At 43.0% G+C, this 14,376-nt stretch overlaps 1 protein-coding gene across 2 annotated transcripts in view; it reads left to right on the forward strand.

Annotated features, from left to right (window-relative positions):
• The window catches only part of plcb3 (phospholipase C, beta 3 (phosphatidylinositol-specific)), a 36,616-nt gene extending 22,460 nt beyond the window's left edge, over window positions 1-14,156 (forward strand). For both annotated transcript variants that reach the window (XM_031850841.1, XM_031850842.1), the window contains 30 exons: window positions 1,023-1,091; window positions 2,688-2,825; window positions 3,162-3,241; window positions 3,332-3,385; window positions 3,665-3,737; window positions 4,778-4,878; window positions 5,039-5,205; window positions 5,900-6,046; window positions 6,162-6,319; window positions 6,856-6,938; window positions 7,136-7,220; window positions 7,826-7,973; window positions 8,204-8,305; window positions 8,408-8,481; window positions 8,569-8,665; window positions 8,940-9,024; window positions 9,302-9,426; window positions 9,724-9,878; window positions 9,969-10,130; window positions 10,258-10,357; window positions 10,522-10,626; window positions 10,836-10,930; window positions 11,137-11,272; window positions 11,982-12,023; window positions 12,171-12,280; window positions 12,455-12,564; window positions 12,716-12,875; window positions 13,246-13,322; window positions 13,605-13,694; window positions 13,854-14,156. In XM_031850841.1, the coding sequence (XP_031706701.1) occupies window positions 1,023-1,091; window positions 2,688-2,825; window positions 3,162-3,241; window positions 3,332-3,385; window positions 3,665-3,737; window positions 4,778-4,878; window positions 5,039-5,205; window positions 5,900-6,046; window positions 6,162-6,319; window positions 6,856-6,938; window positions 7,136-7,220; window positions 7,826-7,973; window positions 8,204-8,305; window positions 8,408-8,481; window positions 8,569-8,665; window positions 8,940-9,024; window positions 9,302-9,426; window positions 9,724-9,878; window positions 9,969-10,130; window positions 10,258-10,357; window positions 10,522-10,626; window positions 10,836-10,930; window positions 11,137-11,272; window positions 11,982-12,023; window positions 12,171-12,280; window positions 12,455-12,564; window positions 12,716-12,875; window positions 13,246-13,322; window positions 13,605-13,694; window positions 13,854-13,968 (3,243 nt within the window). In that variant the 3' untranslated portion in view covers window positions 13,969-14,156. The remainder of the gene's footprint in view (window positions 1-1,022; window positions 1,092-2,687; window positions 2,826-3,161; window positions 3,242-3,331; window positions 3,386-3,664; window positions 3,738-4,777; window positions 4,879-5,038; window positions 5,206-5,899; window positions 6,047-6,161; window positions 6,320-6,855; window positions 6,939-7,135; window positions 7,221-7,825; window positions 7,974-8,203; window positions 8,306-8,407; window positions 8,482-8,568; window positions 8,666-8,939; window positions 9,025-9,301; window positions 9,427-9,723; window positions 9,879-9,968; window positions 10,131-10,257; window positions 10,358-10,521; window positions 10,627-10,835; window positions 10,931-11,136; window positions 11,273-11,981; window positions 12,024-12,170; window positions 12,281-12,454; window positions 12,565-12,715; window positions 12,876-13,245; window positions 13,323-13,604; window positions 13,695-13,853) is intronic.
• The last annotated feature ends 220 nt before the right edge of the window (window positions 14,157-14,376 follow it).

The raw sequence follows: 14,376 nt of genomic DNA on the forward strand, positions 1-14,376 counted from the left end.
GTGTGTGTGTGTGTGTGTGTGTGTGTGTGTGTGTGTGTGTGTGTGTGCGTGCGCGCGCGCAGAGTTCTCCAAAAGTTATGTCACTGTTTTCCATGGTCTCACACAAACACACACATACAGAGTTTATGTCACCGGTCGTGTTTTATGTCTAGAGAAGCACGGGAATCTGATAAGAGTGGGTTTAATGGAAGGAGGAGAAACTGACCATAAAACATACTTTTGTTCCATCAGTGTTTCTGCTTGCTGCTTCTTACATTAATTGCAAATGTTAGAGAATATTGATATAAGAGTGGACTGTCACGCCCTCATGGTGTGTAAACATACTTGCCCCGTTTATCAGTTAAAGTATATTTATCGTTGACTTTGTTTTGTAAAAGTTACATTCATTATTTGAACTTTGAACTGTAGGAAACTACCAACTCAATCCATAGCGCACACAAATATAATCTATAATACAGACTGAGAGTCTACAGCAAAGCTAGTGGCTCTGCATGAAGACATAGTGGTGCTTTGAGCTAAATGCTAACATGTTTTTCATGTTTGATGTGGTAGCATGCTAAAATATTCTCTATTTAGTAGATGAGGAATGTAAAGCGGGAATGTCTATACACTGCCATTACTTGTTGAAACTTTGACCAAAGTGATTGCAAGTTCTTCCTGAAGAGGAAATGAAAGTCTGAACCAAATGTCATCGCTGTCCAGTCCATTGCTATTGAGAGATTTCACTTACAAAGGATCACCAGTGTCAGTAGAGTACATTGTCGAGGAACAATTACTGTCTGTCCAAGATTTTATGGTTCGCGAGATATTTCAGTCCGGATCAAAGTGGTGCACAGACCAACAAGTCAACACGGCCATTCCTAGAACAGCACCACTAGTGTGATGATGTAAAATGTATAAAAGGAGATGAACCCCTCTTTCTTCACTGTGTCCACTTTCCCTGATTTGCTAATGTTGACTCTCTGTCCTGCACACACTCTTCTACTCGTCAAGTAATTGTCTGACACCTGTATGTCATTTAGGAGGTGGAGGTTCTGGACATCAACGCCATCAGGGACACCAGAACAGGGAAATACGCCAAACTACCAAAGGTTAGTAATGTGTGTGTGTGTGTGTGTGTGTGTGTGTGTGTGTGTGTGTGACAGAAAGAAGCTGTCACCTGCTGCTGTTGATAACTTTGTTCTGGGACCAGAAATGTGATGCTCAAGTGTGACTGTCACCAAAAGATGCGTGTGTATACGTGTGTTCACTGTATGTGTGTGTGCTTCCTCTCTCAGCTGATGGCGCAAACGTGAGAGAGCGCTAATGAGCCTGCTGACGGATGGGCCGTCAGACAGGAAGTGATATAACCAGTGACTGTTGGTGGAGAGAGGTTGTTGTGTAAGATCGTAGATCGGGCCGAGGGATAAAGCTGCGTATTAGTGGCTGAAACATATGGACTTGTTGACATGGTTCAGGCTTGTGGGTCAAATTGATTTAAAAAAAAAAAAAAAAAAAAAAGTTAACATTATTACAATACCTACAATCTGTAATCAAAGCAATGAACAGTGAAATGTGGTCCTGCTTTTAATCTGTGTGTAAGATTAGATACCTGTTCTGCAATAACTGAAATAAAGCCTGAGACGTTATGTAAGAAAACCTGCATGATCAGCAATATTTAAAGGGTGGCATTTAGGTTTTGTGTTGTGTAAACAATGTGAATTTTATGTGTTTTATGCCATTGATGTGCTAATCAATGTCAAAATGTGGTGTTCAGAAAAGGAATGAGGAAATAAACAAATCATACCAGTGGTTTAAATCCTTAAAGGGCCAGTTCACCCAAATCACTAACTAACTGTACACCTTCTGCCCTGCGCCAAACACAGACACACAATGTTAGCGACTAGCTGGTGAGCGTGGTGGAGCATTTAGCAGCTAGAGAGTGAGATACTTCCCTCAGGAGTTAAATGAATGCTTCTGTATGTGCTGAATATGCAAATAAGCAACTGTTTGTTAATAAATTTGCCATATCGACTTCAGAAGATGATAATATTTAGATCTTCTATTGTTGGCCAAAACGTCTGTTAATGCAGGTTTAAACATTTTAACAACATTTATATCCGGAAGCAATGTTCCTGATGTTGCTCTGGACGATCCACACACACTGTCAACAGTTTTACGAGGACCATTTCTTTGGTAGGTAGGGGTTCCAAAGAAAACCACCAACAGTGAGGTCTGGGTATTATCTTTTGTCACATGGAGGCTGTTGTGAAGTTTTCCTAATTTGAGTGTACTGATCCTTTAAAAGTCTCACTCGCTGCTTAATGACAATGCACACTTTGTGCTCTGCCTCGGCAGTATTTTTCTTCATAAACAGTCTTCCAAGTTAATTAGTTTAATTGAAATGAAAGAGACACGAGAGGGAGTGAGTGACGGAGAGAATGCATAATTGATGGAGAGACATTGAGAGTTGGTGGTAGAGACAGAGTGGCCTAAAAAGGAGGAAAGAGTCGTTAGGTTAATTTGATCAGAGTGCTACACCACATGCATCACATTTACTGTTCTCGGGAGGCAGAGAGCTGGGCAGGGAGCGGGAAGGATGTACAGATGTTATGCGCAAAGCAGGGTTGTGGTCATTATATTGTGTGTGTCACGTACAATGTCTTAAAGAGAACGTATAAATGTGTGTGTGTGTGTGTGTGTGTCAGGACCCGAAGCTGCGGGACGTGCTGGGCTTCGGTAAGGCCAACAACGTTGAAGGGAAGCTGGTAACCGTTGTCCATGGCAGCGACCTGGTCAACATCTCCTTCCTCAACTTCCAGGCGATGCAGAAAGATGCAGCCAAGGTAACCATGGAAACCGGCGCCATTAGCATCCCATAGCCTACTCGCTTACTTTTACTTGCCTTCAATATATCTTCCTTCCCGTCTCGTCTCCGTCCTTCCTCCTTATCCCCCTCCACTTGTGTCTTTCTTTCTTTCCTCGGGCCATATGCTGGTTACTCACTTTACGATGTTGACACACAGGCATGTGCGTGTTCAGGAGTTGTAAAGAGGGATTTTTTTTCCCCCTCTCTGTGCATTTGTGTGCGTGTTGTATATAGAAACGATTTCCCTTAGTTTTGACATCAGACGAACAGTCAAACAACCCCGTTTTATCACCTCGTTTCTGTGTGTTTCTAGATTTGGACGGATGAGCTGTTCACTTTGGCCACAAACATACTTTCGCAGAATGCATCACGGCACACCTTCCTCCTCAAAGCGTAAGAAGCCGTGTGTGTCTTATCTTGACATTAGCGAACTGTAGATGTCAGAGCATTGTTTTTTTAAAAGCCTCTCTCTGTCTGTTTCAGGTACACTAAGTTAAAGCTGCAGGTGAATCAGGATGGGAAGATTCCTGTGAAGAAGTGAGAAACCACTTTTTAAACACCAGTGCACTCCACTTCTTCTTTCCTTTCCTCTTCTCTGTCTCTCTTCCACTTTCTCTCCTCTTCGGTTCAACTCTTTATCTGTTCTCTCTGGTTTTTGGTCAGCCCTGTCACTCGTATAAATGTAATCCTTTCAGACTCTGCTGACTGACCTGATTTTTCCGTTTCATGTGAATGGTTTGACTCATACTAAAAAAAAAAAAAAAAAACTTTTAAACAGTGACTGTTATCTCTATAAACTCTCTGTGTTTCTTTCAGTATTCTCAAGATGTTTTCAGATAAAAAGAGAGTGGAGACGGCTCTGGAGCAGTGTGGCCTCGTCAACAACCGGGTAATCATCAGAAGCGATCACTAACCACAGGGCTGTTCGCAATATGCAGGTTTTTTTTTGTGTTTTGGTTCATACATTGGAGATTGGAATCGGTGCAGCTCAGTCTCTCACCCTGTGGTGTTGCATAGCATTCTTTGCATGCCTTTGCAACGTAAGGAAGGCAGAAATAGGGCTGCAGGCCTATAGGAGAGTAACCATGAAATATGAATGAACTGTCAACAGAGTCACAAGTTTTTAAGATTTTGGTAACAGAGGTAAGCTAGCTTTGCCCCTGTTTCCAGTCTATATGCAAAGCTAAGGTAACCAGCTGCTGGCAGGGACCCTCATATTTACCATACATCTAACTTTCAACAAGAAAGCAAGTAAGCCAATCCCCAACATGTACACCGTTTAAAATCTGCCGCTTGCCATCGAGGTTTTATATAAACTAGATATGATATGGTTTTATAGAAGTCATAAATGTGGCTTCCTAGAGAGAGCAACTGTTTAAATATTACAAATCCTGGCTTCATTCATTCTTTCAAGCCTGAGAGTCCCAATATTGTCAAATCCTTTGCTTGTAAATGCAGTGTAAGGTACCACAGGCCTGTGGTTTGGTAGGTTGAAACTAGGTTTCTTGTATGCCATTAGTCCGTGCAATCTTTCCCAAAAATCAGTTCGGAGTCACAAGATGTTTCTTTTATGAATAAGGGACCAGATTGTGCAAACTGCACCGTCAGCGTGTCTCTCGGTATTGTTGTATTCTGGTGCCTCCTGCTGGTTGAATAAGAGATCACACAAAGTGGGTGAAGACTGAGCAGAATCTGATCATCAGCTGACAGTGTATTTATCTTCCCAATACTACATAGTTTGGAATAAGTGTGTTGGGAATTCAACAATTTTTTTCAATATTTTTGGGGATCAGTAGTGGAGACCAGAATGCATGTGTGATCCTGCATCGTCAAACTTTGCATTTAATGCAAATTTTGCAAATGATTCCATTATTTCTCTTTTTCTTTCCCTCCATATCTTTCGACACCATCCTCTCTGTTCTCTTTCAGGCTGAGGGAATAAAGCCAGATGATTTCACGTGGGACGCCTTCCAGAGATTTCTCGACACCCTCTGTCTCCGGCCCGAGATACAAAGCATCTTTGAAGAAAGGTTTGTAACACATGAGAACAAAGTTACAACCCTCAGCCTAAACCCTTTTATTAGCTACGCTCTAGTTATATTTGTAGGGTTTCCCAGTAATGCTCACAACCTGGTACCTTCTGTGTGACCGTACACACTCTTTTCACTAAAATGTATCTCTTTGCTCCAGTGGCTCCAAGAGGAAGCCGTTCATCTCTTTGGACCAGTTGATGGACTTCATTAACCGCAGGCAGCGAGACTCCCGGCTGAACGAGGTGCTGTACCCCCCGCTGAAAAGAGAACAGGTCCGACAGACCATGGAGAAATACGAGACCAACGCCAGCCAGCTGGAGAGAGGTTAGTAACTTTGAGTGTTTCTGTTCACCCTCCAGAGCAGCTTGAAACATGCTATCTTCATTTCTGAGATAGAAATAATGAAGCAAAAAACTGCACAAAAAGTGAGTCACATAAAATAATGTTATTTCGCTAGATAAGAGGTCAGTGTACATGCAGCTGTATCCTCTTGTCGATTGTATCTGTGTCCCCCAAAGCGAGGTTTGTCAGCTGCAGCAGTACTCTGATAATTATAGATTTATAGGCATGATTGATTTCCTGGTGTTTTATTGCAGCAGGTTGTCCATTTCTAAAAAAATCCTTGGTCATACCAAACCCATATATCTTTCCCTTCAGTAAAACACCCAGAATAAAATGTCCTCCACATGTTTTGTTGTGGAAAAACTGTCCAAAACCAGGGAACAAACAGAGCCTGGCTACCGTGAGCAGGTCTGCTAGGACACCGGTAAGCCAAAATATGTAAGACGATCCACTGTCCAGCCCACAGTGTTCAGATGGTTGACGTCCGAAAACAGCCTTTTGCTCTTTTGGCCAGTTTACTGCTAGAACACATGATGATACATTCAGCAGAATATCTTCCAGTCCTTGCCATGAGCAGATGGATGCTGTTCTCACTGTCAAAAACAAGTTTGATCTCTCTCTCTCTCTCTCTCTCTCTCTCTCTCTCTCTCTCTCTCTCTGTCTCTCTCTCATGCAGACCAGATCAGTTTGCAGGCTTTCAGTCGATATCTGGAAGGAGAGGAAAACAGCATCGTGCCTCCAGAGAGGCTAGACATCATCGACGACATGAACCAACCACTGTCTCACTACTTCATCAATTCCTCGCACAACACATACCTCACAGGTGAAAGTACACTCCTCAGATTTAACAAGAAACGCGCTCATTTTGACACCTAGCTTCATAGGTAATCTATTGGATCTAAAACCGTCCTTCCCTCGCTTTGTCTGTCTGCCCTCAGTGGGTCAGCTGACTGGTCTGTCGTCAGTGGAGATGTACAGGCAGGTGCTGCTGACTGGCTGTCGCTGTATAGAGCTGGACTGCTGGAAGGGCCGGCCTCAAGACGAGGAGCCCTACATCACCCACGGGTTCACCATGACCACTGAGATCCCCTTTAAGGTGGTATTCACTGCTTCGTGGCATTCAGTTACCCTGCATTATTCTCCTGAAGTTTTTCTCCTCCTCCGGCTGTTAAAAATATAGAAATTATTAAGGGATGTTGGTGTATGGACCTCTTAACCTTGGTGCATTTGTGCGGTTTGGTCAGCAAATTCTTTGTGCAGTGGATTCAGAAATGCTGGATATGGAGGCAGCAACCACAGGGCATTTTAACAAACAGAAGAAAGTCGCCGCAGTCCATTGCACACTGGCATTCAGTGTCTTTATTATTCTTATTGCAGAAAGTGGAAGCAGTGCCATAAACTGTTGCCAAAATGAACTGCCGAAAAAATACCATAACAAGCTCGTCTTTGCTTTATAACCGTATGATGAAGGCAAAGTTCTGCTGTGCTTTTGAAAGGAACAACTCTGTATATTGTACTCATAAGCCATCATGAAACACCTTACAATCAGAGGAAATGTTTATTTTACCATGTACTTAGAGGTTTTATTCAACAGAGGTCCTTTTAAAGTTCTCATTCTTTCCCCGACTGTAGGAGGTGATTGAGGCGATAGCAGAAAGTGCTTTCAAGACCTCGTCGTACCCCCTCATCCTGTCCTTTGAAAACCACGTAGACTCGTAAGTGTTATCAGTCTGTACGAGTGTGTTTGTCAGCACATGGATTTAGATCAATCCAGTTGGTCTCGGCTCTATGTATTCTGATTTGTGGTTTAGCCTGATGTATTTATTACCAAACCAAAATAAATGTTTTAATTTGAAAGGTCCAGAGAGTAGGATTTAAACCAGAAACTAACCTGTGTCTCTTGATCTGTCAGGGCCAAGCAGCAGGCCAAGATGGCCGAGTACTGCAGGACCATCTTTGGAGATGCCCTGCTCATTGAACCACTGGAGAAATATCCGGTGAGACTGATCTTCATTTATATTATTATTTTAAAGTTTAAAGTCTGTTTTAGTCTAAAACTATTTAGTGTGATGTCTCACAGGAAAAATGAACAATATCCTTTGACTGCAGTCACGTCTTAATCAACTTGTAAACCATCAAATGGGATCAAACAGCTTGTGATACACAGATCAGCCCGTGACAACTCATGATCCATTGCTTTTGATTTTATAAACCTCTCTGTGTTCACAACTTTCAGTGCATTCACACAATTCTTAAAATATAACTCATGCCAGCAGTACCAGATTTGATCATTCAGATATATTGTGCATCTTTCTGCTTATGAACAAGGCACACAATGGTATTTGCAATAACATGAGTTGTGCATTTTTGTGTGCTCGTACTTGTTTTCTCTTAAGAACTCTGAACTTACAAAGTTAAAGCGCATTTGCAGATCAAAGTGCACATGAATGAAATACATGTTTTACTGGTTCGGAGCTGTATATTCTTAAGACATATATGTAAGCAATGGGAAAACTTGAAACCATGTCTTCATGTGTTTATACGCAATGCAGATTAAAACATAAAATGATTGTAGTTTTGTCTGTCTGTCATATGTCTTTAGCTGGTCCCCGGTCAGGCCCTGCCTTCTCCGCAGGAGATGCTGGGTAAGATTCTCATCAAAAACAAGAAAAAGCACCAATACCACCGACCCACGGGCAGTGGCAGCATAAGACGCAGAGAGCTGGAGGAGCAGTTGTCGCCCAACAACGGTGAGTTCAGGCGACTGCCTGCATCTCTTTCAGTGTAGGGCTGAGAATCTGTAGGTTCAGATTGCATCTACGCACTATGACGAGCGTTTGGAGGAATGAAACCTGGAACTGTCTTGAGCCATGATGGCACTTAGCTGAAAACAACAATGGGTCTACCACATACGTGCTTAAAACGAGATTAATGTATGGCATTAACATACAGTAGATGTTAACACTATGATTTTGTGTAGACTGCCCTCTGATGGACAGCGAGGGAAGCCATCTCCTTTCTAACGGGGAGGAAAAGCTGGCCGAGAGGTTGGTCAAAGACTCTGAGCCTCGCAAATCCATTGGTGAGTTGTCGAAGAAAGCAAACATGGACATATGGATTATAAAGTCGGCCATTGTGGTGCGCACTGGGTTTTTGCATAATGTACATTTGAAACATTGCTCAGGAGGAGATGGAGAAAGCGAGGAGGATGAGGAGGATGAACCGGCAACTGATCTGAAAAAGCCGAACTCTGACGAGGTAAGAGCCATCAGGAACGGGGCTGACGGCGTGTTTGACTGGCTTGATGGGGCTGATTGATGGATCAGTGCTATCTGCCTCCCGCAGGGTACCGCCAGCAGTGAGGTGAACGCCACGGAGGAGATGTCGACACTCGTCAACTACATCGAGCCTGTCAAGTTCAAGAGCTTCGAGGTGGCAAACAGTAAGTGTGCGTGGGACTGATTAAGAGACAGGAAGACGTCCTGACTTTGTGTACGGGGAAGATGTGAAGTGAAAGAAAAAGAGTGTGTGTGTGTTTGAGGGGGGGGGGTTGACAAGCCTCGTTAGTTCTAAGCACTACTCCAATGTAGCTCATTAGGCAGACAGGCCAGCTGTGTGTACTCATTATCGTACGGACATGTTGCACATAGATTATCTAAATCAATTTCTGTACCGGTGAGTTCTTTCTCTTATTTCCCTCTTCGTCTGTCCACCAGAGAGGAGGAAGTTCTTTGAAATGTCGTCGTTGGTGGAAACAAAAGGCATGGACACCCTGAAGGGCTCCCCCATCGAGTTTGTCGAGTATCCCAGAAAGCTTGTCATTCCTTGAAAGCTTCTTTTGAGGAATTCGTTAATGTGTGTGTGTGCATAATCTTTTATGTGTTCAAAGGCCTCTTTTGTGTTGAAAGTCAAGAAGATTGAAAGTAGCGAGCAAGGAAAAGTCTTCAAAGTCTTGACTTTAAAACGTGTAAAAAGTAATGCTTGTCTTTTATCTGCTACGGTTTGCAACATTTAACAAATGGTCAGTGCACACATTGGCCACATATACAGTGTTAGGCTCTTAACAGCACTCCTCCAGGTACAATAAGAATCAGCTGAGCCGAATCTACCCCAAAGGAACAAGGGTGGACAGCTCCAACTACATGCCTCAGCTCTTCTGGAACGTCGGCTGCCAGATGGTGGCGCTAAACTTCCAGACCCTGGGTGAGTGCGGTTATTTCAGATGGCCTAAATGGGGCATGTAAGCTAGGCCTATGAAGTACAAAGCATCCACAGGACCAAGAAACATAAATAAAGTCTTTAAGAATTTAAAGTTTTGCTTTCTGTAACTGGAAGATACTGTGTCTCTTCAGCCTTTATAAATAACTCAAATGTCCGGGACGTCAAGTTAAAGCATCTCAACCTTCATCCCTGTAAATACCTCTCTTCCCAACTTTTCTTGCTCTCTCTCGTCCCTCTTTCCCCCTCTCCCTTCGTCATCTCTCCATTCCCCTCTACCAGACCTCCCTATGCAGCTGAACATGGGTGTGTTTGAGTACAACGGCCACAGCGGCTACCTGCTGAAACCTGAGTTCATGAGGAGGACGGACAAGCACTTTGACCCTTTCACAGAAAACATTGTGGATGGTATAGTCGCCAATACTGTCAAAATTAAGGTATGGGGGGGGAAAAAGTGTCATCCTTTGGATATTAAAGTTCTTTGTAAGAGTTGTTATTATAAACATGTATTATTTAACATCCACCAGGTGATCTCAGGCCAGTTTCTGATCGATAAAAAGGTGGGCGTGTACGTGGAAGTGGACATATTTGGACTTCCTGCTGATACAAAGAGGAAGTACAGAACCAAAACATCCAATGGGAACTCGCTGGACCCCGTGTGGGACGATGACATGTTCGTGTTTAATAAGGTGCACATTCCAGGATTTTACATGTCTTTCAAATATGTTCTCTCACCCTTCATCGTCTGTCGTTTTGTTAACTCTTAAATGCTCTCTAAACTTCTCCCATGGGATCAACACCCCTGTCTCTCTCCAGGTGGTCCTCCCCACACTGGCCTCTCTGAGGATAGCGGTGTTTGAAGAAAACGGCAAGTTTATTGGACACCGGATCCTCCCGGTGTCGGCCATCAGACCTGGTCAGTACACAGTACACACTCTGGCACTGCGTTTAGAGTTAAGTGTGGTTGTAATCAAACAGATGTTCTATCTCCATGCAGTGTAAACGTCATTCATTAAGGCTGCTGTACCTGTCCAACACCAATGGACTGTAGTCATTTGTGTTCTTCTTCCTTCCTTCTAGGCTACAACTACATCAACCTAAAGAATGAGCTGAACCAGCCCCTCCTGCTGCCCTCTCTGCTGGTTTACACTGAAGCTCAGGACTACATCCCTAATGAACACCAGGGTGAGAACACACTAGAAGTCAAATTAAATTAGCGATCTTAAGGTTAGTCAAGCACCTTGACTTGGAATTTGCTCCAAGACTCGTGACTCGACTTGGACTTACACAAAAGACCTCAAACAACTTTGCCGCTGGTCCAGAATATGTGATCTCATGGTCATCTATGACCTTAAGGCACTCTTTGTCTTGTTTTTGTGTGTCTGTGTTCTCAGAGTACGCAGAGGCTCTGACCAACCCCATTAAGCACATCAGTCAGTTGCATAAGAGAGAGACGCAGCTGGCTGCTCTCATAGAGGACAACAGTGAGGTAAGACACATCCGTGTGTTGAACAGTAACAAAAAAAGAAAACTTGTTGCTCAGCAGGGAGGTCAGAACATGAGGACCCAAACACTCCCTGCACACCCCCAATTTTTAAACATCTGTACCCCAGTTAGTCAGCAGTGAGTCCCTAAATGTGTGACAGGCCTACAGATTGTAGACTCTCAAATCGTCTTCCTGTTGCTTTTCTCCAGCATGTCCCCAACCAGCCCAAAGACGGAGAGACCAAGAGGGAGAGTGAAATCATTCCAGGACTCTCCTCAACCTTCCACTCTCTACCCCGTTGCTCATTGGAAGAAGCCCCTGACATCATCAAATTACCTGCACCGGGTAGAGACCTCTCTAAATCACACAAACATGTTGTCTCGATGTCTACGTGTAACACATGCAAACACACACACACACACCTGTCATTTATCTGCACGTATATGAAAGGGAGTTATGCTAATGTCGCATACATTGATATCACTTTCAATGATTGATGACTTTAATTTACCGCCATGATTTGTTTTCTGTTATTATTGCACAAGACTCTAGATGTAATCCATTATAGCAGTCCGTTCACTCTGACAGCACAGAGGAAAGGTCCCCTGCACCTGCATTAGGACGAGAGGTTGCCAGTTTTTGTTGTGGAGAAAGTTTAGCAGTCTAAAAGTTGATACACTCAGTCTGCCTCCCTCCTATGTGTATCTGCATTAGCCTGCTGCAAGTAGGTGCATTAGTGTATATTCTAACGTTAGCCAATATGTCCTCGTGTCTTCACTGCACAAATATGCATAGCAGTCTATTTACAAGATGTTTTTAGCATTTTTAGAAAATCCAAAGTGAAATTTTCCTAGCAATTTCTTCCATTTATGAGAAATATTGTTCGTTTCAACGTAAGATTAATTGAATTACAGACTTAAACTAAAGCCATGCACACTTGTTTTGTTTGTCTAAATGATTTTCCCATCCATTTCACACATACTGTCTGTGTGCTTCTCCTTCTGTGTTTCTTTCGTGTTTGTGATCGCGCATGTGTGTTTGTGTGCGTGTGTAGCTCAAAGTCCAAAGGAAGACCTCATTGCCACTGTTCTGGCAGGTAAGGTCACTCCGGCACATTCATCCTCACACAGAAACTAGTGAAATAATGTGTCTGTCACATTGAGCTTAAGTTGGACAAGCTAGGAGCTGGATAGTGGCTGGCCAGATTTACACTGAATGATTTATAATTCTGTTTGTTTCTCAGACGTCCAGGCCCAGTCCTTAGAGGAGTTGAAGGAGCAGAAGAGCTATCTGAAGCTGCTAAAGAAACAGAGCAAAGAAATCAAAGAGATGCGTAAGAAACACCTGAAGAAGGTACACTCACAGTACACAGTATATACTCACAGTACAGTATATATTTCATTTTTCACTCCACAGCTCTGCATAGAAACTGGAGTTGAAAAGTCCACTATGTTGGCAAAAAGCACGTATTTTTGCTAATGCAATGTAAAACCGCTTATCTGCATTTTGCTCGCGTGTGTTTTATAGGTGTGGAATCTGAGTAAGGCGCAGAAGAGTCGGAGTTGCCAGCTTAAATCTGACACCCAGAGGAGACGCAGTCAGATGGAGAAGGTCCTCAAACGTAGCATCAAGAAAAAGTAGGGATGGATGTTATTGAATTATGGGGTGTACCAGTACATGAGGGAGGGAAGGAGGGAAGCGTACGATAAAGTTTATGATTGATTGATGATGTAAAGACAGATGCAACTAAACTGGGTGACTTAACCCGACCTCATTGTGTATGCTCAGCGAGCCCCCTGACCCGATGCAGCGTGAGCTGACGGCGTTGGATCAGGAGCTTGAGAAGCAAACGGTCCAGCTGAGGGAATGGCAGATGCAAGAACTGCTGAAGCTCCGACAACAGCTTCACTTGCCGGAGAGAGAGACGCAACAAACACACCTGCGGGAGGTACGATTGTGCACAATCTGCTTTTACTTGAAGAATGAAATCTCTTCTCTTTCTTAAGATGAATGTATTTTTGCATATGGTCCCTGATGTACATACATTTAATAAACTAAAATGTAACTTAATTTAAACAAACTAAGCAACACGTGCACACGTCTATGTATGAAAAGTGTAAATTCACTCCTCCAAACTTTGCCCACTTATGCATACTCAAGGTGACACACTTGGAATAACACTGTATCCCTCCCATGAATTCCTAACTACACTCGCACGCAGAGTTCATCATCAGCCGACCTCGTAGAAACGTGGCACTTCTGTACATCTGCGCAGTTATTCGCTGACAGGTCGTCGTCTGCTGCTGTGTCTTTTTTAGGCCTTGCAGAAGTTAAAGGAGACGACCCTCGAATGCCAAGCAGCTCAGCTGAAGAAGCTCAAGGACACGTGCGAAAAGTAAGTGCAGCCGCTTCACCTTGAATAAGAAAAGGTGGGACAGAACCCAGAAAACCCTGCTAGAGGGACTTTCTTCTTTTATTTATTATTATGGTATTATTAATTCTTCGTTTTTGCCATAATACCATCGTGTTATATTGATTCCATGTGATTTTGATTCCAGGATGTTGGACTTGCCACAAGCGTCTAGCTTTTTTTTAATAACTTTCACAATAATGTGAAAGTTCTGTACAATATTTGTCTATGTTCAGATGTAATGTTGTGATGTAATTGTGTTTGCAGGGAGAAGAAAGAGCTCCAGAAGATCCTGGACAGGAAGCGACAATACAGCATCTGCGAAGCCAAGATTCGCGACAAAGACAAGGCTGAAACGTAATGGACTCGTCTGAAATTCCAGATGTTTCTTGGATATTTTGGCAGCTGGACCTTATTTGGATTCACACTTCTCATGTCTTTAATCCTTTTTCTTAACTTTTATTTCGCCCGCTCTTCTTCCTATCGGTCTCCCTATCTCTCTCGCTCTCTCTGTAGGGAACTGAATGAGATCAACAGAAAACATATTCAAGATTCTGTCGCCTTAATCCGCGGGGTAAGTACCCGCACTAGCACACACGCACACGCATTCTTATCACCCAACAGTCCTTAGGATGGTCGTTTCGCTACTTTATAGTACAGAGAGTACAAGAGTGGTGTAAAGTTGATGACAGTGGCAGAAAAAAAGACATTGTCATCAACTTTGCTCGGACTCTTTTCACACATTATCTTCCTTTCCGTTCCTCCCTAATTCGCATATCTTGTTGCTGTCATTCCTTCTCTCAACCTTAAATATATACAGTATATACAGTGGGTACGGAAAGTATTCAGACCCCTTTAAATTTTTAACTCTTTGCTTCATTGCAGCCATTTGCTAAAATCAAAAAAGTTCATTTTATTTCTCATTAATGTACACTCGGCACCCCATCTTGACAGAAAAACAGAAATGTAGAAATTTTTGCAAATTTATTAAAAAAGAAAAACTGAAATATCACATGGTCATAAGTATTCAGACCCTTTG

This window comes from Anarrhichthys ocellatus, unplaced genomic scaffold, assembly GCF_004355925.1.
Source record: "Anarrhichthys ocellatus isolate YVR2014 unplaced genomic scaffold, GSC_Weel_1.0 scaffold11, whole genome shotgun sequence".
NCBI classification, from domain to species: domain Eukaryota; kingdom Metazoa; phylum Chordata; class Actinopteri; order Perciformes; family Anarhichadidae; genus Anarrhichthys; species Anarrhichthys ocellatus.